Source organism: Bos mutus, chromosome 4 (assembly GCF_027580195.1).
Source record: "Bos mutus isolate GX-2022 chromosome 4, NWIPB_WYAK_1.1, whole genome shotgun sequence".
Classification (NCBI taxonomy): domain Eukaryota; kingdom Metazoa; phylum Chordata; class Mammalia; order Artiodactyla; family Bovidae; genus Bos; species Bos mutus.
In genome coordinates this window covers 107,666,073-107,689,939 of record NC_091620.1, presented here as the reverse complement: position 1 = coordinate 107,689,939, position 23,867 = coordinate 107,666,073, and the positions used below count along the sequence as shown (strand labels likewise).

At 39.9% G+C, this 23,867-nt stretch overlaps 1 protein-coding gene across 1 annotated transcript in view; it reads right to left on the bottom strand.

Annotated features, from left to right (window-relative positions):
• Nucleotides 1-12,571, bottom strand: part of CALCR (calcitonin receptor) — a 110,752-nt gene extending 98,181 nt beyond the window's left edge. The window contains exon 1 of the mRNA XM_070368825.1: nt 12,351-12,571. Coding sequence (XP_070224926.1) covers nt 12,351-12,380 — 30 coding nt within the window. The 5' untranslated portion in view covers nt 12,381-12,571. The remainder of the gene's footprint in view (nt 1-12,350) is intronic.
• Nucleotides 12,572-23,867: the final 11,296 nt, after the last annotated feature.

Below are 23,867 nucleotides of genomic sequence, written 5' to 3'. Positions count from 1 at the left end.
AAAACTGTTTCTCCTTGTGCTGTATATACATTTCCCCCCTCCATGAATGTGATTACACTTCCTACTACTTTGGAGGATTAAACCTTCTTCCTTTAGAGTACATTCATTTCCCTTGCCTCTAAAATGATAACCTACTGCTGGAAAAATGACCTGATTCACAGTGAAATTGGATAGGCTAATGTGAAGCAGTTAGGTTCTAGATCAATATTCTGTGAAATACCCCATAAACACATGTTTCCCATTCTTTCTTTCATTATTCTTAAAATGAGCCTTAACAGTGGAGGGGAAAAAAAGCTTTAGACTGAAACATATCACATAATAGCATATGTGAAAAATTAAAAAATAGTAAACAAAAGAGCTAAAATTGATATTAGAAAGGAAAATAACTGCAGATATGGTAAATAAACTAAAAACATATCAGAGATGGTAAATAAAAATCACTTGCAAAAGGCTGAGCAGCTTGAACATGGAAATACACACAGATTTTCCTTTGACTATCTGAACAGATTCCCCACCCCCTGCAAGCAAGTACACAGAGTGCCAAAGTGGTCATCTCACAGGGAAATAAGACCATTCACAACACGTGGAAAAGTGTTGCCATGCTCCAAAATAGATCTTGGAAAGTTTATCATCTTCAAGTGAGTGAATAGGAAACTTGACCATTTTTAGACTGATTAAAATTCAATGTATTTGTACTCACCATTTTTAGAGCAATTTTTTTTCCCTCCACATCATTAAAACCCTATCTATCATGGGTTTCTGACTAATTTTCACGTAAGTAATCAAGACATAGTTTTGAAATGCTATTTAAAACTATATTTTGCTAAGACAAAATTTTGCTTTTGTTTTTAAGTAGAAATTGCACCTTAGAACAAAGTTTTTGCATTTGACTCTGCTTTTTATGAATGAGATGTCAACTTGGCAAAGCATAGTTTCCCCTTCTTATAAACCACAGTGGAATACTATCACGTCAGGTGCATCCTATGACCGCTGGAGAGATTAAGATTTAGAACAAATAAGGAAAACCACTTCCATTTCTTTAATTTTCTAAAAAGAGAGAAATCCATGGATCCCCTGTTGAAAAAAATTTTAAAGTGAAAGACATTTTCCATTATTTATTTATTAGATTTATTTTATTGAAGTATAGTTGTTTATAATGTCGTGCTGACATTTTACATCATGATAACAACACTTTGACTGTAAAGCTTTTAACATAAATGTACAATAAACACATTTTTCTTTTAGGATTTACTTACTCTCTGAAGCCAGACCTCCTTCATTTTCCAATTCTGTCCTGGGTTGGATGTGTGTTCTTCCATAAGTAACTTACCTCTACCTGCTTTCGTTTCCTTATTGTGCAAAGGGGATAATAATTGTACCTACCTGAGAGTGTTGCTATGAACATTAAATATATTAATATCTATAAAAGGCTTAGAACATTACTGGCTCATAGTAAGTGCTATGTAATTATTAGATGTTATTATCATTATTGAAATATTTCAATAAATCTATTTTATAACCAAGCTTCCTTGAAAATTTTTAATACATACTTTCCCTGAAAATGAAAAATTACACACTTTGTTGTGAATCAGATTTTGGTCAAAGTTTCACATTGGACTTTGTTCCTGTCAGTTACAACACCAAAACTTAATTCCTAAGAACCTACCATGTACAAGTTGGTTATTGTGACAGAATGCCTTTTTTTCAGCTAGTTTTGCATATTGCAACTTGAAATACTTAGTGAAAAATCCTATTTGAACCAAAGAATTCATGGAAAGTTCTTCAGCATTTTACTTAGAATTGCCTGTCTTTATATACAGGCAGCAAAGCAGGTAGGTGATAATCTTGGTTGGTAAAAATTACAGATTCAACCAAGGCTGTGAACAGAAGATATAATTATGAATATTTATAAAAATGATTAGATTTTTTAAGAAAACACATATCCTCCAAAGCGATACAGACTAAAATTAGCTCTTACAAGCCTGAATATGGTTCTGTCTCAGCAAGTACCAGACCCATTTAGACTCATGAATATGACATCATACGGTTGATCCCACTGTGAACAGCTGTATCTAAGAGGAAACTTGAAAATGATCAAAAAGGCCCACCTGCCCCAAGCCACCCTTGCATCAGTACTTAAAGTTCCTGTTATTATCTTAACTTTCTGAAAACGCAGATTTCCCAAAGATTTTCAGCAGGGTATTAAGAACTGGTGTATCACAAAAGGGTCTTGTGGCTGTGTAAATTGAGAAATGCTGTGAGGACAAGATTAAATGAATATATACCTTCATTTGTTAAATAGATATTAATCGAGTGCTGGAAATAAAAAGAATCAACAGGACAGACCCGATGGGCTTTATATTCTAATGAAGGTGATAGAAAAGAGACAAGAACGGAGAATAAAATGATTATGAACTGTTCTAACTATTAGGACATAATCACGGAGCTGAGAGAGAGATATGAACAGGGCAACACGTACTTTAGAAAGCGTGATTGACTGTGGTGGGCCTCTTTGAGGGAGTGACATTTAAGCTAAGGTTTGAAGTAAGGGAAGCAGCTAGAGACGTGAACGTGAGTGAAAGAGCGTCGCGGACGGAGGGAAGAGCTCCTGTGGAGGGTGTGAGGAGGAAAAAGACGTGTTGTGCTCTGGTGAATGGATCGAGCTGAGTGCGGTGGACTGAGAGGTCCAGGTAAATGGATTGGGAGCAGTGAGGCTGGGACATCCAGGTGACAGAGCACTAGAGGCCACGACAAAGAGTGGGGCAGCAAGGGCACGGGTGTGGTGGGAAGCCCTTAATGATGATGCATGGGGGGATACCTGCTCTGATCTACGTGCTAGGAGTTTACTTCAGGTGTGAGCAGAGACTATGTAGGGGAGGGGTGCAAGGCCCAGTGAGCAGGCCAGCCAGGAGCCAGGGGAGCGGCCCTGGCAGGGATGACCCTGGTTGGTTACACTGCCCGCGGAGGATACAGGGCAAATAGGACTTCGAAGCTTTTAATATGCTCCAGGGTAGCATCAAGCTTCAAATTTGATACTAAAGATCCAAACTGATTGGTCAAATAACACATGTCAGTGAATGCCAGGTTCAAGAATTACCTCCTGAATCATTGATAACGTGATTGTTTTTTTCTTGAAGACAGCAGGATTTATGCCACTACTAGATAATCTGCAGATGGCAGGGTTTGTAGGAATAGGGTAAAAGAAAAGCAATTGATTTGGGGGTTGGTGCAAAAGGGAGTTGAGGGGGAGACTGTGGAAAGACAAGCAGTGGGGCTTTTTCTTAGGAGAACAGGTTTCTGGAATAAAGGGGAACAACGTGAGCAGTAGGGCTTTGGGAAAGTAAGGGAAGGGAGGGGGCTCCAGAGACAGGCTGCGCCTCTTATGGAATGTAGCCCAGGGCCACTCTTATTCATGTGTTTAACGCTCCATGTGGTCATCTCTAAGTACATTCATGCAAATATTTGCCTGCAAATGTTCATGACTCCCTGCCCCTTTGCAGACTCTTCAGGGAGAGCACTGGACTTGGAGTCAGAAGGCTGGAGCTTACAGGGCAGCACCGTCATCTACTAGTGGAGAACTATGCCATCTCTGCCTCAGTCTGCTCTTTAGTGAAAGCGTTCAACTCCACATCAAAAATATGGATAAAATATTAGCTACCGAGAAAACGTATGGCATCACTTCAAATACTAGGAGTGCCTTTTCACAAATTAAAATGCAGCTCAGAGAGACGACTTCCAGCGTTGATATATGCTGACTCCAAGTTGCCACTACTCAAATCTGCCCCAATTATTAACACTTCAGCAGCTAAGAAGAAAGGCCAAGTTTCTCATTGACCTTCTATTCACTAAAATACCTAATTTGCAAGAATATACGTTTTCCTCATTGGAGGCAATAAAATCATTCTTGTTTTTGAATGGGGAAAAGAAGCAAGCCTGTAAAGTCTCGTTGTTCCTGAATTGGCCCTCGAGCAACAGTGATCACTCACCACTTTGCTGGGATTTTTGCTTTTGCCTTAATGCCATCGTTGCAGTCTATATGACGTTAGGGATGAAAAAGTGTTCTAATATTGTCCTGACCTTTTAGCCCTGTGGTGGGTCCAGGGAATGAGGTGTTAAAGCAATCTGCATTATTGTGCTCTCTGTGCTGGAACTTCTCTGAATCTTGGGCTAAACAGATCCCACCTCAATGTCCATAAACACTGACATTTTCTACACTCTCCTGCTTGTAAGAATTCTGTCTGTCAGACTTAAGGTTAGCAACAAATAATTATGCTGAAGTTTGGGTTAATTAATGTATGAGTTGAGTCCATTTGAAATTTAAATTTGGCAGCAATGCACGTCACCTGTCCTTTTTTCCCTTGTTGCCCAAGTTGACTTCATGAAAACCCCACCAGAGAGGAAATTTCTAAAAAATGGCAGAATTTTCCTTTAAAAATTATCATCAAAGTGATAATTTTTTCCTAGTCTAGTCTTGGGGTAAGTGCTATTACTTTTGGGCTCCAGAAAGGGATAAATACAGTTTTCATAGTCAGCTGACACCAAATTCATATTTGTTTACAACAAATTAATTTGCTTAGTTCATAGAAATAGGCTGGGTCAGACATAAAAGCCTAAAGTCCTAGAAGAACTAATGTCACATTTCACTGCTGTGCAGGAAATTCCTACGTACATACATAGCTACCTAGAATGCCCACTTGGCATATGGCGTGAACCAGGGGAGGCTTAGGAACGCAGGCGAATGCGTCCAAATTCTTGGGCGTTGGTTACTGTGAGAGGCTTAGTTCCTAAAACCCTAGTGGGTGTGAAAACTGAGCTTGACACCTCCAGAGAGACTGACTTAAATGTCCATGGAGAGGCGCTCCCCATTCCATTGGTTATTAAAGGCTCTGATCATTTAAGACAATTCATATATACAATTCTAATAAAAGATGTCTAAGTTGTCATCAAAATTTCATTTGACTGCAGTTGTGAAATAAACCAACCTTTTGGCATTAGGCAAGCAGGCTTGAGTTCCAGCTCTGCCGCTTCCGAGAAGCATGGTGAGCCTCATTGGCTGTCTGTGTCTCTGCTTCCTCACCTATGGACTGGGATCGATAATCTTCCATAGGGCTGTCATGAGAAGTGATGGCACATCACTCTCTCCAGCACAGTAGGACTTCAATGAATTATAGCTGCTTTGTAATTATTTTATTTATATTCCTAACGTGTTAAAGGTACTAACTTGCTGATGATCAGTTATTCAAACAGTTGAGAATTAATTGCTCCCAGGATGCCAGTCCATATTGGTAACATGAGAGAGGTCAGTTCTATTTTTTTCCTTTTGTACAGAAAATAAATACTACTTAAGTAGCTTCCGCCTAGTGCAAGAAGCATGGGAGAAGTAGAAGAATCCACTTTGTGATTAATAAAGTGTAAAGAGGCCGGTGGGAAATGCTTCTGCATGCCTAAACAAAATGCTACGCTCTGAATAGGTAAGTTCTGTTTTAAATGCTCAATGAAGAGAACAGAGTTGGCTCTTCCAATCAACACCAACTCAATCCGGAAATAAGAGTGTGGGTGTACGAAGCTTTGAGATGTGAATGGGTTATTGATTTGAGAGAGAAGGGGCTAAAATCTGTAGCAATATTGAGCTGATACCATAAAAGTGGAAAAACTTAAGCCTCAATGTAACAAAAATAATTACAGGGGAAAAAAAAAAAAAGCATGGCCATGTTTAGGTAAATTTAACCCATTTCACAAAGAGAAGAGATGGTTTCTTGTGTGTGCTGGATATGGGATAAATATGTGAATGTCCTTTTTAATATAGTAGGGAAATTTAAAAAAAACCAAGATATTCCACAACAGAAAACGGAGAATAAAATGCCATTAAACAAATATAAAATGGTATACTTTGTGATCCAAAATTGGCATCTTTCACTTGTATAATTCACCTGTGCAGCTTCTAAGTACACACACATTCTGGGAGACATTTGGGTGCTGAAAGGGGATATTTCTAGACTGCAATATTTGCAGGGAGGGGAGTTATAAAACTCATATTTTCCCCCACTACACTGTTATATCAAAGAGATTAAGAGTTTATGTCAGTGAATGAATGACAAAAGGGAAGAATACTTTATATACACAGAGGCACACACACAGGTGTGCATGCATGCTACCCCTGGAAGCCCCAAGGAAAGAGATGTCACAGGGTGTGATATTATATCTTGCTTGAGAGCAGGGGAATTGACCACTGGAAAGACTTAAAAAAGAAGCAATATTTAAGTTAAACTATAGGGAATTGTAAGAGTTCAAAAAGGGGAGATAGAGTAAGGAGTATATATCAAACTGACTGAAATTGTCGTGTACTCTCAATGCTTGCTTTTCCTCACTTCTCGTTCTTAGTTAAATCCAGTTGCAATCTCTCAATTCTTATCCCATTTGACTCACTCGCAACATTGAGTCTAGGTGCCTGCCCACTTCATCCTCTCTGGCTTCCCTAATACGACATTTTCTTGTGTTTCTTCCTTTCATCTAACCTTTCATCTCTATTGCAGGCTCATTTTCCACTGACCCTTAAAAAACAGGCTTTCTCAAATAGATGTTCTTACTTTTGTGCTTGCTTTTGTCCCTTCATTTTTGACTCTTTTTTTTTTTTTTTTAACTTCTCTATAGGCTATATCCTCCATTCCTACACCATCAGCTGAAATAGCTATATGATTGTCTCCCAAACCTGTACCTTTAGTACAGAATTATCTCTTGAAACACATTTCTATATCTACTTCTATTGGACATTGCCACGTGGATAAGCCAAATGCATTACATTTCTAATTAAATTCTTTATCTGCCTTTCCCAAAATATTACTTGTCCTATGTGAAGGACATCCATCTCTCCTGTAATCTCTATAATCTCCTATAATCTGAAAGAAACTTGAAATTGATCACACAATGGTTCCTTTCCCTCACTTTTCCTAGTTCACATTTCTATCATTCATCAACTACCCTTGCAGACCCCTGTAAGCTCCTGTTTTTGTTTTGTTTGTTTTTTCCTTTTTCTTTTCTATCTCCACCAAGGTGACTCTAATTGTTTCTCCTCTCTGTTACTGCAGAAGGTATTTTGATTAGTCCTGGCAAGGTCGGCAGGGTCACAAGAAGCTTCCATGCCGCTGTGCTAACGGGTTTGCATTTCGTCATGAGGACAATGGGGATCCTTGAAAGAGCTAAAAGCGGACTTTTAAATAATCAGATCTGCCATTTTGTCACATCAGTCTGGCTGAAAGATAGGAAGAGTATTAGAATGGATACAAATTAAGAGGGTGGCAGATTCCGTACTGCTCTAATATCAAGTTGGCTCGGCAAGACTAGATCTTGTTGGAGCTGTAGGTGTTTCTCCCCTGACCCTGAGCCTTCGACTCCGTGTCCTGCATCGCAGGATACTTTCTGGGTGCCTCTGGATACCTGTGGCTTCTCGCAAATCACCATGTTGGCTCAAGCCTTCGGGGCTTTTTACTGTCTGGTGTCCTGCCTATAACACAGCTCATCTATTCCCCTGCTTATCTGGCTCATTGTTTTGTCACTTAAATGCTGAATCATGTCCCCATTTAGGGTCACCTCCCTCGGAATGCTTCCACGGTGTCCAGCTCGGGGTTGTTCCTCCCTGGGCAGCGCTCACTGGCGTTTCTCTGTTAGAGTACTTACCCCACGGGTCCGTGATTGTCTGTTGCGTTGTCTGACTCTTCCAGTCCCCCGTGAAGCCAGGAAGTGTAATTTGTCACAATATGCCCGGACTAGGACGGCAATGGGCATTTAGTAAACATTTATTGAGTTTTTAAATGTGGACAAAGCTATGAGAATGGTAATTTGTTAGACGTGTTACTGGGGAATGTTGAATATGTTCTGAAGGACAGGGGAAGGTGATATTTGAAATGACAAATTCTGAACTACCAGACAAATAAAAGGCAAGAATTGGGGATGGGGTTTCAGGAAAAAAACTAAAACTAGAGTAAAGCAGCTCTGCAAATAAACCATTAATGTAAAGGGGCCCCCTCCCACCCATACCCCAATTCTGAAGCAATAAAATATCAATTCAAAGTGCCCGCTGAAAATTTTCATAAGGGCTGGAAATGAAGGAGAGACTGGATTCAATTTTTGTGCCATCACTATGGCTTTGGAACTGGAATTAAGAAGCTGTTGAGGTTTTCTACTTGGCTTAGATGGGAAAGATAAAATGAGATGACATCATGAAAGCTCTTCCATGCTAGGCTGGAGTGGTTCTAAGTCTTAGGCTCCCAGGGCAAGCACTGAATAATTACGAATACAGGGTGACAAAATGGGAGCGTAGAAAACAAGTCTGACCGTGTGTGTAACACTGAATGCGTTACAGAGAGACTAAACGTGGCTGAATATTAGGGGGACATTTAAGTATTTTGTTAAAGGTAATAAAGCTTAAATGAGAGGAGTGGCAGTGAAACTACGCAGAAGAAAAATGCAGCCTCCATGAGAAAAATCTGGAGTAGCCTTGAGAGTTGATAAGACAGAAGCAAGATACACATTTGCAAACAGAAATTTTAATGAAATAGAATGGTTAAATACTGATTACAAAAGCAGAAAATATTTCATGGAGGCAGATACTTTATTTCTTTGAGAAATAGCTCCTGGGTTTAGAGTATTTGTATTATTCCTCTACAGAGAATACCAATTCATACGCTACTTTTAATAAAGAGAGGTTTTTCATTTGAACAAAGACATAATCTTATACTTCAGGTACCCAGAGAAACCCTGGGGTATCCTGCAGTGCAGGTCAAGGGCATGGAGCCGAAGGCACAGTGGGAGAAGCACAGTCAGCTTCCATGAGAAATGGTCTTGCAGAGCCGGCTGGTTGGCTGGGTATTAGACACCTTTAACTGCACTCCTTGATCCACGCTTCTGACCATAAAAATTTTTTTTCTTTTAAGGAAAAAAAAAGCACTAAACTGCATTCCATACAGACAACACCCTTTTTGGAAAAACAATTCAAGAAAACTGTACTTAAAAAAAAAAAAAAAAAGAAAACTGCACTTGCAAATATTGAGAAATAGATTCTGATGACATTTTCTATCAATTCTTCCCCTCTCAATTCTTCATTGCTAAAATAAACATATGAAAACTTAACACCTTTCCATATTACTAGTTTTCTACATTCACAAAGTGAAGCCAGAAACATAAATTAATATTATTTTCTGTGTTTTGATAGAATTAATAACAAGTTAATACCATGGTGACAACACAAAATATTGTCACTTGGTTTGTAATACTCATTTGTAATTTGTTTTGTAATACTTATTATATAGACCTCTATAAGGTCATATCAATATTGAAAAGCACAGAGTGGTCACATAAAATAATGCTTTTAATTATAATTAAAGTTGAGTAAAATCTCATACCTGAGTGGAATATTACTTATGTATTGGTCATTCTCTATTGACCTTGAGGACAGGTCAAGGTACCTTCAGGCTTAATGGAATGCTTGGCATATCATAAATAATCACAAATATTTTTTGAATAAATGACATTTAAAAAATATAGCACTTACATAGAACCTACTATGTACCAAGCACCTACTCAAAGTGATTTACAACATTAATTCATTTAATTCTCATTAGAAAAACCTGATTTCATGAAGAGAATTAAGATACGCAAAGGTTATATAATTTGCCGCAAACCATACAGATTCTTCTAGAAGATGGTAGAGTCAGGCATGAAACTCAAGGAGAGCCCTGTCAGAATCTGTTCTTAATACTGCTTTGTGAAAAATGCTGTCTTTAAATTAAATAGATGTACATATATAAATATATGTATTAACTATATTTTATAACAGCACTGAACTTAGAAGAAGACCAGGGTTCAAACACATATTAGATTTACTCAGTTTGTGGCTTTGGACAAGTTCATTAACCTAATGAGTTAATTTCCTTATAGGTAAAATCAAAAGAAAAGCTGGTACCTCACAAGGCTATTGTAAGCTTTAAAGAAAATAATTTATGTGAAAATACTAGACTATAGTCGGCACCCGGGTTATGCTATTTGGTGTGCCGAGAAACACGGTACTATTTTCTTCTTTTCTGCCTTCAAAAGGGTACATATTTGCATATTACACATCATATAGATCTTAGCAAAAATGAGATCAAATTCTGTATTTGGTAAAACATTGTTTCCCGTAGCTCTTAAAACTAGAATTAATTTATTAAACCATTTTCTGGACAGTCAGATAAGCTTCAGACTCAATAGATTGTTTTTTAGAAAAAAAAGAATATTTTTTTTTAATCAGAAACCATTATGGTTTAAACATCTACGATCAACAGTGGAAAAAATATATATTTCTTCTATTTGGGATATCAGGTTATAAATATTAAAAATAAAATTAGACCCACAATAGAACATATGGCATTTATGTTCCAAGACTCTCCGACATAACCCGACTCTACCAAACCCGACGGGAACCGCCTCGGTCAGTGGTTCCCAACCATGGCTGCAGATTACAATCACGTTAAAGAAGCCATCACAATGTAAACCCCCTCATCAGATAATCTGATTTAATTGGTTTGAGATAGGGTCTGGGCATCCTTTTTTTTTTTTTGCAAGTTCTCCCATTGATTCTAATTTGCAGCCTGAGTTGAGAACACTGGTTTAGGTTATCATTGAACACATCACCAGTCTCTTATTTCCATTTCATTTTTACTCTAATAAAAACCAGCAGTAGATAATATTTTCATTCATGTCAACATTGAAAGAATCTGAGAAGTTCACTAAGAATAGAGTTTTCTTTGACTTCGAGCATCATGAAACAAAACAACTCTAAGATTATTTATATGTTCTTATGAATAACTTATAATAAGGATTTCATGTTTACCATATTGGGTATGTCGGTATGGTCAATAAATAACCTTAGAGTACTTTACAAGGATTGACTATTATTCTTGTGGCTATAGTTTCTGAAATTAACTGTAGATTAGAGGCATGGAACCAAAGCAAACCCCGACCAATGGATGTTTTGACTTATGTTAAAATACTGAGTAGAAATGAGTGCCCACTGAGAATACTGACTTCAACTGCAAAGCTGTTTTGCAAAGCTAATCACCTTAGACCCTCTCATAATGCCAGCATAGAAAACCAGCAGTTCTGACCTTTTAAAGCTGGGTTCCAACTGGACACAGACTAGGCTACCAACATGCTATTACAAATGATACTTTATAAATCCCACAACACTCAAGCCATTCCTACAACACTAAAACCACTAAAATCCCACAACACTAAAGCCATTCCTACCATTGTCTCTAATGGTAAGTGAAGGTTGCCCAAATACATGGACCATTTGTTTTTCTATTACCATTTAAGACACACTCAAACTTAGACATTCTGCTTTCTAAAGATTAGCTTCAGAAACTACGTGGCCACACTTTGGTTTATTTTGAACATTTCACTTCCCATCACCCAATAATGCAACAAATAACCTCGAATAGATGATTTGGTTCAGGTTAACTACGGCAGTCAGGGTCTCCTGAAGATCGGCGATGGAACCCTGCCTTCTAGTTTGCAAGTACTATGTAATATTAGGTTAAAGCTTTCAGACGGAAATTTTCTTAGACAGTTCTGCAAAATATAGCCTGAATAATGGGTTAAAAAGCTAACTGGATTGTTAATTTTTGACTTTGACTGGATTTCCTTGGACCACAAGGAAAATGAATGTTTCGGGAAGATAGAACTAATATGTTAGAGCTTTTCTTGAAGTCTTTCACCCGGCCTTGGAAAGAGCATCATGAAAGAAAGAGTACCCTTTTGGAAACTATGCACACAACATATTTTTCCTAATAGGTGTGAAGAATGGCTGCTATGCATAAATGATTGTTGAAAATAATTCTCTGTAAAACATGACTTAACAAGTAACTCCATTGACCACTGGGCTCATTACCAATATCGAGAACAACCAAGACACAGCGTGTAGATGCCAGTATCATCTGTTTGTTAGGTAATAAACATCTCTTAGAAAAAATCCACAGCATTCAGCCCCTCATTGGGTAATTTTTCAGACTCAGGAAGCTGAAGAATGAAACTTTTAAGGGAAATTGATATTAACAGCAGAGTAAAACTCACACACAATCAGAGGACTCTTCAACATGACACCCTGAGTTTCAGCACCTGCCCAGGACAACTAGTTTTGCTTTAATCAAGGGTAAGGAGAGGCGACTGAGACTAAGCCGACCCTAATCAGACCCTCAAACATCGCAATCAAACTGCAGTTTTGCAATCAAAACCCAAGGTACCTAGTGCATCTCCACCATACCCCGGAACATCCTAGAGCTTGGAATAAATCCCTCTCATTCCAAGACCCTCCTTACCTGGATTATTTTCTCGGAGTTGCTCTCCATGGTGGCTGGGTAGAAGCCAAGGGCGTTCGCAGGTGGTGGCTCCAGAGGCTCAGGAACTCAGGCTCCAGCGGGCATCTCCTGAGCTGGAGACGGCCGGCCGCCGCTGGGTGCGGTGCGGACGGTGCGTGAGCACCTCTCCGACCCAGGAAGGTCCGAGAGCGGCGCGGCGCAGCCCACCCAGAGCCTGGGGGGCTGGCCGTCCTAGTGGAGAGAAAACTACGCGTTAGTCCGGAGCGCTCTCTGTCTCGTCCCTCTCCTGATTTCCTGACACTTTAATTCTGCTTTAAGTGAGAGTTTACCCCTAACCCCAGCTTGTATTATAGGCTAAGAGGCAAACTGCCTTATCCCCGTGCTTGATTCCAACCTCCCCAAAGTCCAGGAGGCTCACCTTCCCGGCGCCTTCCCTTCCAGCAGTGAGCTGGGCGCAAACTTCTGCCTACTTAAGTCTTCTCCTGCCCGCTCCCCCGCCCTACCCGGCCCGCCTCCACGTCCCCCTCCACCCCCCCGTGGAAGCAGAGGAGGTGGCAGCGGAATTGATGAGCGCCAGCCCCCCCTGTCCCCGAACCCTCCCGCCCCCGTCAGCCCGCTCCTGTCCCCGGAAAGGGAGGGGGAGCAGGAGAGCTCCAAGCGCCTCCGCAACAGCCCCCTGCCCCCCTGGTCCGCGAGTGGGGCTGGGCCCGCCGCCGCTCCCGGCGAGGGGCTCACCCCACGAGCCCCCCGGAGTGAAAGGCGGCGTAAACACGAAGAGCCTGAGAGGGACCCGAGTTAGTCCTTGAGGAGGGGGCAACAGTCTGGGCTGGGGGACGGAGGTAGCATTTGGGGAGCCTTGTCCCCCTACCCCAGAGGATGCCAATTCCGCAGGGGCGAGTTTCCAAAAGAACCCACCCCTGGAGACCGTGCCACCCCGGCTCCTTCAGCCACTGCTCAGGGGACAGCACCACCTGGGAGCCTGCGGAGAGAGGGTCCCTAGTGGGCGAGGTGGTGAAAGTGAGATGGAGGTGGATGGGGAGACGGTGGGCTAGGCACTGGGGTCCTGAGAGGAAGCCGGGGAAGGAGCTGGGGTAAGGAGAGAGGCAGTGGGGGTCCGGAAAGTGCGGGCAGAGCGTTCAGACTGGGGCAGCTGTGCAGAGCTGAAAGCGCAGGCTGGATTAGAGGAAAAGCGCCCTTCATACGGGGGGCTGCTGGTGGGCACAGTGGCTTACCCGGAGTGAGGAAGTGAGGAAGACCGGAGTCTCGAGTGCCTCTCTCCCCCAACCCCCAGCCACTCCCAAAGCCTCTGATGCCAGGAAGAGCCTAGGACAACCCGATTCCAGGCTGGGCACTACTCCGGCTGGCGGGAGCGCTCTGAGAGGTGGGCAAGTTGGTTCCAAGGACGCACAGCCCTCAGCATCCTTTTGCCCACCGCTGGATAGAGCAAGGAAGCCGTGGATATTGTTTTTTTTTTTTTTTTTTTCTCCTAACTCTGTTCAAGGGACTTTGGGCTAAGAAAGCAACATCCCGCCGTGTCCCGGGACATCGAAGTGGCCGTGGACCGTCCAGGTTACTAACATTACCGCACTCAGCAAAAGAACTAACGGCAACAGCAACCAAATAGGACGGAAGAAAGCCAGACAGCAACACAGCACACTTTCCGGGACAGTCCGAGTTGCTCCCAAGCACTCAGGCGTCAGCGGTACCCTGTGAATGGGACTGCAACCTGCGCCCATCTGTTCTCTCATCCCTTCCCTGGAGAGATTACACTATAGGCAAAAGGTGCGTGTGTTTCTGTCCTAATTTGAACTCCCATTTCCCACCCTCCGGGGGGACTTCGGGCACCCCAAATTCATTTGATTGGGGGTTTTCAGGGGGAAGAGAGAGTCCAGGGACAGATTTATTAGGGGTTCATTGGGGTAAGGCAGACCTTATTAGGGGTTTTGTTTTTCCAGGCTCCTTCTCCCCTCCATAACCCACCCCCCTTCGTGCTGCCACCTCCAGTCTGGTGACCCAGAGGGCTGTGTGTGACTCACCATGCATTCAAACCCTACAGCACCACCCCAGTGCAGGGGACTATCCCACAGTCCCTTCATTCTGAGGACCTAACTGGGAATGATGTATTTACCAGTAAAAAATATGACTGGGAAAGGTAGCTGGACCACTGGGAGAGGAATCTTGCAAAGGAACACACACACACACACACACACACACAGTAATACAAACAAGACCTGTACAAGAAATCTGAATTCTGGACGTAGATATGAATATTCCCTCTGTGCTTTGACTTTTTCCTGGGTTCAATAGCCCCCCGCTAACCATCTGGGGCTGACCAGCCGACACCTACCTGACCATGCCCTCCTTTGACACGTCTCTTACATAACATTCACTACCTTCTGCCAGTGCAAACAAGCAGAAAATTATTAAAGTTGTCTGAGTATCCCTTATGGTCAACTTCTGGGGGCCAAGCACTGAGCATTTCCCTATTGTAGCCCAAATCGTGGCAACAACATTGAATCAGTAAGAGTTTCTGCTAAGCGGAGGGTGTTGCGGTCCTCAGCATAGTGTTATCAAGCAAGCACAGGGAGAGTCTTCTGTTGTAGGCTTATCCTCGGGCATCCATTATCACCGACTGGCAACTGGTATTCTGAGCAGGATGGTGCTTGGTTCTATAAAGCTACCAAAGGTGTCTAAGACCCTTAACTGTAACTTAGAGAGACAAAACAGAAGTCTAAGAATTAGTGAGAAAATGGCATGAGTGTTTTATAAAATAAGTCCAACTGTGTGTGGTATAAGCATAAGGGACCCAGATGAATTCAGGTGCTAATTGTAATTAGAGACAATATTGGAGGAAAATAAGAGAGTTCTCTGTAGGTAAATTTCAGGGAAGACGAAATAGGAGAAGTGGGATCAAAGATGAGGCTCTCTGGCCTCTCAAGAGGATAAAATTGACCGTTGGACACAGACATTTATTGAGTGCCAAAGGGGGTTGCACCTGTTAGAAGCACTTGGCGTTTACAGAGATTTAACTCTATTGCTGTCTGAACACTGTCAAAATATTTTCTAAAGTAGATACAGTGCTGTAGACCCTTGGAGGGTGGGTGTTAACCTGGGGATGGTCTGATAAGGGGACTCGGCAGTGTTTTTAGAAATACTGTGAGGCCGTTATAGGGTTCTGAAACCAATTTAGGAGGCACAAGCTACATTTAAAAAATGAAGTAGAATAGAAAATACAGAGTTCATCTCCTGTGACAGGTGTGAGCAAGAAACTTGTGTCTGTGTGTGTGTACTGAGATACAAAGTAAAGTATATTTCTTTTTCTCACAATCAAAATTATCTTAAGATACTTGTTTATAATAAGCCACACTTCAAATGGAATATCTTATATTTGCAAATAAGCCTTCAAATAAGATTAGTTAATCAAAAGGGCATTCAAGAAATAAGCATCTTAAAATGTGATAAACATTTCTGAAGTTTTCTCCGATTGCCTGTGACTTTTAAATTCTCTGTCTTTACGAGACTTTGCCCCTTTCCTTCTGTCCCCTTTCCTCTTTTTTAAAAAAAGATAGAGAGCTGAGTGACCTCTCAACCTTGTGTCTTCAGAACAAGGTTTCTCTTCCGCAAAACCAGGATTCTGGCTGTATCACTTTAATGCCATTTATGGTTTTAGACTCCACTGACTTTTCCATAAAATCATGAAATTTTTGAATTGCTGTGAGTGAAAGGAAGATTGCCTTTTATTAAAAACTAACTCTACTAAAGCTTGTTCTTGTTAAATATGATTATGTAAGGGAAGGTCACATTTTGGAGGGACTGAGAAAAGTCATGCATATAAAAATGTATGCATTTTGTTATATTTGGAAGAAAAATCACTTATCAGGATAGCTGCATTTGAGTTTATTCTTTTTTGAACAGAAATTTAGAGAAGATTTCTGGCCTCTCTCAGGAACCCAATTCCTAGTTTAACACCCCAAACAACAAATTTTTCCTTACCTTGAAATACAACCCAGTCCCTCAACACACAATTCACTGCATATTCAATATTACCTTATGTCATGACACACTGGCCTATCTACCCATGGGGGAACCCCCAAAATACGATATGTAGCCCTTACCCTCAAGGAACCCACAATCTATTTGAGGATGTCTGTTTCTTCCTCTTTTAAGTTTCCTTCCAAATAGACAACAGCTGGTAATTATCCTTTATATAATTACCCTTCACAGCTTTATAGACCTCATCATGACAGAGAGAAGAATAATTCACCTTAATGAAAAACAAATATTTTCTTTTTAAAACAATTTGAACTTCCACCTGATAGATCAAGCTCTCTCTCGGGTAGGGTAGTCTCCGGCTTTGATTTTCTGTGTCTTTTCCGGAAATAGGAGACAATGCACTTGTGTCTCTTCCCTCTTCATCTTTCAAAGGGTATAGCAGAGTTGTGTTGCTCTGCAGACACAGTTGAGTCTCCTGGCAGAGAAAAAACAAATTTCACTTAAACTAGGAAGTGTCTTTCCAGATTGTAGTTACACAAACTTTACCTGGGTTAACTGTTAACTTTATGAATGACTAGCTCCCGTTAGGAGGAGATGGTGGGGACATACACCATTAAGTGGCAGTAGAAACTTCTTGCCCCATGTCTGCTAAAGTTGGGAAATATCCAGCTATTTCCTAGTTTCTAGTGAGAATTCTGCAGAGAAATTCAGAATCCAGGAGGAAAACTGCAGAGGCAAATGATGCATGCATTTATTTATTAATTCATTTGATAAATAATGAATACTTGAGTTCAAAATGTTTATGTTCTTATGGGAGGATGGAGCTATATAGTCAACAAAATAAGAAGTAAGTTGTTGATTCCAGATACTGACAATACTAGGAAGATCAGAGGCAGAGCACCAACAGGCAGGCACGAGTACCTCGAGCTGCGATGTGAGCAAGACGGAGCTGGCCACGTTGAGCTCCCCGGTAAAATCCTCATACGGTGTCGCTTCAGTCCTTGTTAAATGAAAATAAGTACCACTAGGATCTGGAATATATTCTTTTTGTGATTGTGTGTGTGTGTATACATGTAAATGACTCTCTGTAATTTAATTGTATTTAATTTGTGATCAGGAACCTGGCAAACGGGAAGTATTTGACTTGCCCTAAGTGGGACAGGGAGCAGTAATTTTTGGTATTTTGGGGCTGGTCCGTATGAAGTTAAATTAGGAGCAAACCCTAACATGGTGCTAGACTTTTGGCCTGGATTGTCTCTGGATATGTTGACAGAGTGCTAAAATGCAAGAGAATATACAACTTCCCTCAAAACTAAAGCAAAATTTACCTTTAATATCTATGATTCTTGGTTTTATATTTTCTGATGAAAAATCAATAGCTTTATTGAATTTGCTTTAATGAACACCAATCACCTGCTGTATGCTAAGCTCTCAGTGCATTCTCATTTTAACTCTGGGAAGTGCGTATGATTATTATTCTCATTTGTAGAGAGACGCAGATACTGATATTTAATGGTTTGACCATGGAGCCTGGATTCTAACATAGGCAGTCTAATATGTTAGACTGGCTTATATATGCATTTGACTGGCTTAATATATATTTGACTGGCCTTAATTCAGTAACTGTTCAGCACAGATATAGATATATATTTTAAATATATATATATATTTTATATATTTGTAAGATCATCTTAATAAGCAATTCTGTACAGAGTCACATATTTTTAAATGACAGAATTTTTTTTCCCAAAAATAATGTTTCAGCCAACTCCAAACTGAACACCTAGCCATCTGAATTAGAGTAGATTTTTGCCTTCTAGGCACAGGATATAGTCCTGTGACCCCTCTAATAGAGGGGTCAGACCATTTAAACAATTAATAATAATTCAAAGATCTGTAGCAGAAGTATGTTCCACTGCCCTGGGAGCTCAGAAAAGAGGGGATTAATTCTGCCTGGGAAGAGATTTGTTTTTACTAGTTATCGTCACCCTGAAATCTAATAGTCTGGCTCTAACAGACTCTGATGTGGGTGGGTGACTGTTGCAAACACAAAGCCTATACATGCCCCCAGAAATAGAGTTTTCCTTTCTTTAAGTTTAAATAAGAGGTGACATTTTAAATTACATGGTAAACATACATAAATAAAATCATGTTACAATAGAATATATTGTCCAGACAACTTTTCTTTGGATATTGTGTTTAGACATTTACAACAGATTCTTTCCAGTTCGTAGCTTAAGCAAAAATGTTATTTTGATGATAATTTGCATGACTGGGCACTTAAAGGATAGAAAAAAATGGAATCAGCATAAAACACTGAGAAGAGGTATTCTTAAAGCAAAATAAAAATAGAGACATAGTGGACCCTGTTGCTAAAATTGAGACTTTAAATGTATGAAAATATTTTGATAAAATTTGGAATTTGCTGTCCACTTGCATCCACCCTGGCTGGCCGGAGGAGATGGAGAAAGAGAACAGAGGCATTAGTTCCTAAGGGAGAGAGTTTATATGGGAAACAGGACTCCTTTGCATCAGGTGGGTCTCTCCAATATCCTAAAATACTGTGATTTTAAATGATGGGAGAATGGGTCCCTGGTAGGCATCTATAAATACTTCCGAAATTGTTTTTAATCAAGTATATTACTCAGAGAGGAAGATGATGACAAGGGAACACACATGTTTCAAAGGTGGAAACTGGAAAGAGAAAGGCGTTTTTTAGTATAAAGAGAAGGCACCATGAGGAAGAACCGGGATTCAAAGAGAGAGAGGACCGTGAGATATCAGGTGCTTCATCTCTGGGGTGATTCTTAAACTACCCTTGTCACTGAGGCTATCTTTTGTAAAAATTGACTACAGAGTACCAAACTGATTACTATATACATATATATTGGTGGGGGGAGTGAAAATCACATCTTCAGAACCTCATTAAACCTCTGTCACTTGAGCATCACCATTTACCGGGCTTGTCTTTTCTACTTCAAAGGGGGGCAGCATTTTTCCATGTCCTCTTTATTCCTGTTCTATTTAAAGGATGCTTTCTCTCTGTTATTGTTTCTTTCTGCTCATATTTTGCTTTGTTTTTTAACCCTTTTCTGATATTCTTTTTTTCCATAACTCAAAGTTTCTCCTACGTATTGCAGTGTGCCTTCCTCTACGAAAGAATATCAGTTTTTATTTTCATTACTCAGTGATCAGCCAGCTAGATTCTTAGCTACTTGAAAACAGCTCTATACTATTACTTATTTTTATACTATCATTTAAAAATAAATATTTTTATGTTTCTAATGAGGCTGTGTTGAGCTCTTTAAAAAAATGGACAAACGTCACCCACTGTTTTATGCAGAATGGCAGAATTATGAGATTTAGGGTAGTGATTCTCAAATTTTAAGGTGGCACAGATCACCTGGGGATCTTGTTAAAATGCAGATTCTGATTTATCACATGGGGTGGGGCCTGAGATTCTGAATTTCTAACAAGCTTCCCTGCCCACATGCTGGTTTATGGATTATCCTTTAAGTAATAAGCTTTAGAAACATTCCCTTCAAATATGCACGTCATTTTATGAACTTCACTCCTTCAAAACTTAGAAATATTTTTATGCTATAAAATACATTACTGCAGGACCATGGAGAATAGAACTAATTCTGGTTTTCTTGATCTTAAAAATATTTTAGCAACTATCTGTAGTAGAAGTACTGAGGTCAATGTTCTGGGAGAGGGGTGTTTTTGCTGAAGACATGACTCTTGTGTAGGAGGAAGCTGGGAAAGAAATTTACTCTTGGGAGATATTATGGACATCAGTCATTTTTCCTTGGGAGGATATTTGGTTTTAAAGCAGCTAGTCTTCCTTGGAGGCAGAAGGGAGTGTTGGTGGTGGAGATGTTTGGAATCAGTGTTGGTGTTGGGGATGAGGCTTCTGATGCTGGTGACTGTGGGGGTAACGGTGTCGAGGAAACAGGGGTGGTGGGAGCAGAGATGGTTATGCTGGTAATAGTGGCAATAGGGGCGATGACTGGATGGCGATTGTTGTTAGTGTGATGGAGATGGTGGGAGTGATGGTGGTCATGATGACGGTGATGGTGATTACCTGTGCTGGCGTCGCCCATGATGGTTGTGGCCATGGTGATAATGGAAGTAGATAATGGTAGTGGTGGTGCTAGTGACTGTGATGGTTGTTGTGGTGATGGGGATGGTGTTGGTACTTGTGGTGATTTGTTGGTGGTGGTTGTACTTATGACAGTGGTAACAGAGGTAGAGGAAGTCATAATGGTCATAGTGGGAGTGTTGGTGTTGCGCTAGTACCACAGTGCTTGAGATGCGGGTGAAAGTGTTAGTGAAGGTGCTGGTATCGGCTTCAGTAAATAAAAGAGCAGCAAATCTTGGTTTTCAATTCAGGTTCAAGTCGTTTAATATCTCTGTGTACTTTTGCAAACTAATGTCTCTGAATCTCAGTTTTCTCACTTAAAAAATGGCAATAATAAAATACTTAATTGTGAGTATGCTTTAGGGATTAATTGAAATAAACACATGAAGCCTTTAGCAAAGTGTAAGGTATATAATCTATTTTCAGTAAATGCATGGATTAGTTTTTGGTGAAATTGACCGATTCCACAGTCATTCTTTCTTTTTTTTTTTAACGTGAACCATTTTCAAAGTCTTTATTGAATTTGTTACACTATTGCTTCTGGTAGCAGTGTTTTATGTTTTTTGGCTTTTTTGGCCAAAAAAGATCCCACGAGGCAAGTGGGATCTTAGGTCCCTGACCAGGGATCAAGCCTGCATCCCCTGCATGGGAAGGCGAGGTCTTAACCACTGGGTCATCAGGGAAGTCCTCACATTCATTTTTAATCTGTAACTGTCCAAGTAGGTTGAATTATGACTTCTTTCTTTTTATTTAGTTTATGTTTTCTTTCTGTCACATATGCATTTTCTCACAGTGAGAAGTCACTAGATTGGACATTGAACTTTGGATGATAAATGAATAAAGGCAGTTCAGGTATTTTCTATTTAATAATATTTTTCTATACTTTTAGCCCTTAAGAAATTGACACTTCTAAAATATAATAATATATTTCTACCCTGAAAATTCAACAGTCCCATACACTGGGAAATCAGAGCCAGTATCCTTGTAAATGGATGTAGATTATTTTCCATATATCTTTATTATTTAGCCCAGGACCCCTCACTATCATATTCCTCCTACCATCAGGTGAATGCTCAAGAAACTCAAGTTTAATATTGGCTGTCAACATACAAAAATTCCCTCCTTACAAACTTTATGTGACTCGATTAAAAAACCTAAACTTGTTCAGGCATTCAAAATCTTCCCAAGTTGTACCTTTGTAGCCAATTACTGTCCAGTTCTCATCTTATCCTGACATGCTTTGCCCAAACTAGGCTATTCATTTGTAGTAATAGCTCCCATGTATTAGGTACACATTGTGTGCCTGTCACCGTGTTTAGCATTTTACATGTACTATCTTATTTGATTTTCATTTCAACCCTACAGGGAACATATTATTATCCTTATTTTACAGATAATTAAAGCTTAGAGCATCTATGTAATTTTATCAGTATCACAAAATGAATAAATACTCCAACTCTAGTATTTAGATACAAAGGTCACCCTTTCCAGGACTGCATGCTGCTTCCCTAAATCTCTCTTGTTCCCCCACTTCTCTGCCTTTGTTCATGGTGAGTCTCCATGAAACTCATTTCTTTTTTATTATTAAAAAAATAACCCTAAAACTCTTTCAAGGCTTCACTCAAACAGTACTGCCTCAAGACTACCTAGATTTGAATTCCAGTTATGTGACTTTAGGATTTAGGCAACTTACTTTCACTATCTGTGTTTCAGTTCCTCAGCTGAAAAATGGGAACAATCATCATTCTATTTGTATCTTCATGTTTATGAGGATTAAACATACGTATACCCTTATACTATATCACACATGCACAATTTTTATCTGTAGCTATGAAGGTCAGTTCTCACATAAAACACTTTATAAGTGTTTGTTATAAAAGCAGAAGTTATCTTAGAGATCATCTGGGAAAATCCTTCTAATTGGAAAAATGATGAATCCGAAACTTAGGGTTTGTAACCCTATCCTGTGCCACATTGCTACCGGCACAGTCAACTCTAGAATTCAGCATTTTTACTCCCCTTGCCAGAGTGTTTCTTTACATCTTTACACTGTAATACTCTGTCCTGAAAAACTGTTCTTAATCTGCCTCTGAACTCCATTGTACTCTGTTCCTCTGTGATGAGGAACATTGCACGGGAGCGATTCAGGTAAATTTCTAATCCTCCCAACTCAGTTGTGACATCGTTGGGTGCAAGGGAGACTTTCCCATTCATCTTTGTTCCCCACTCAACATGACTGCTCAGTGGCCACATTGCATTTCATGAGTTATTTGAAATCTGCTATTATAATGATTGGAACTGATTATTCATTTGCTAGAAATGGAAATCCAGGTGCTTTCACATCAATCTTCTGTACTGAGGGATGGGTGCAGTTTCACAGACGAGAAAACTGAGGTTCAAAGGCTCAGAGAATAAGAAACTGGAAGGTTAATTGGATTGGAGCTCTAAAACAAACCAAAGGAAAATCATTTGCTCTTTGGGTAGCCACATCTTTGTTGCCTTCCTTTCTTGCAGATAAAAGAAAATTGTTGGTCTATTATTTGCTTTTAATTTCTGTGCCATGTTGATTTTTCTCATATTTTTCAGTCTCCTACTTGTTTTCTTTATTAAATCGAGTTTTTTCAGGAACTTGAAATATACATTTTTTTTCCTGTTTTCAAAAGCAATAAATGTTTGTTGGAGAATATTTAGAAGATTAAAAAGGAAGAAATAAACCACCTGTAACTTGACCAGTCAGAGATAAGCAACATTAACATTCTGGTTCCTTTTCCCCAGTAGTTTTTCCATGTTAGAAATATTAGTTGTATCTGCTAATCTTTCTTTTATTTTCAATGGCATTTAAATTGAGACTGTAATTCTCTTTGCAACTTACCTCCTCCAGTCATTATCTAGGATCTGATGAGGAGGAGTGGTTTATAAACTGATGTGACTTTTTATTTTTCCTGTGATATACCATAGGTTGTCATTAATTATCTATTTTATACACAGTAGTGTGTATATTTATAGGACATATATTAAGTTAACCTTAAAAATGCATTCCACTTTACATTAGGTACAGACAAATACTGTTTGATTCCACTTATATGAGATACCTAGAATAGTCAAATTCATAGAGTCAGAAAGCACACTGGTAGATGACAGCGGCCCTGGAAGGTGGGTGGGGGACTGGGGAGGAGGAATGGAGACTTAGTGTTTAATGGGGATAGAGTTTCAGTTTAGGAAGGTGAAAAATTCGGGAGATGGATGATGGCAAGAGTTGCACAGTGTGAATGTACTTAGTGCCACTGAATTGTACAGTTAAATATGGTTGAAATAGCATGCTTTATAGTATGTGACTTTTACCACAATAAAAAATAAAACATTAAAAAAAGAAAACAGAT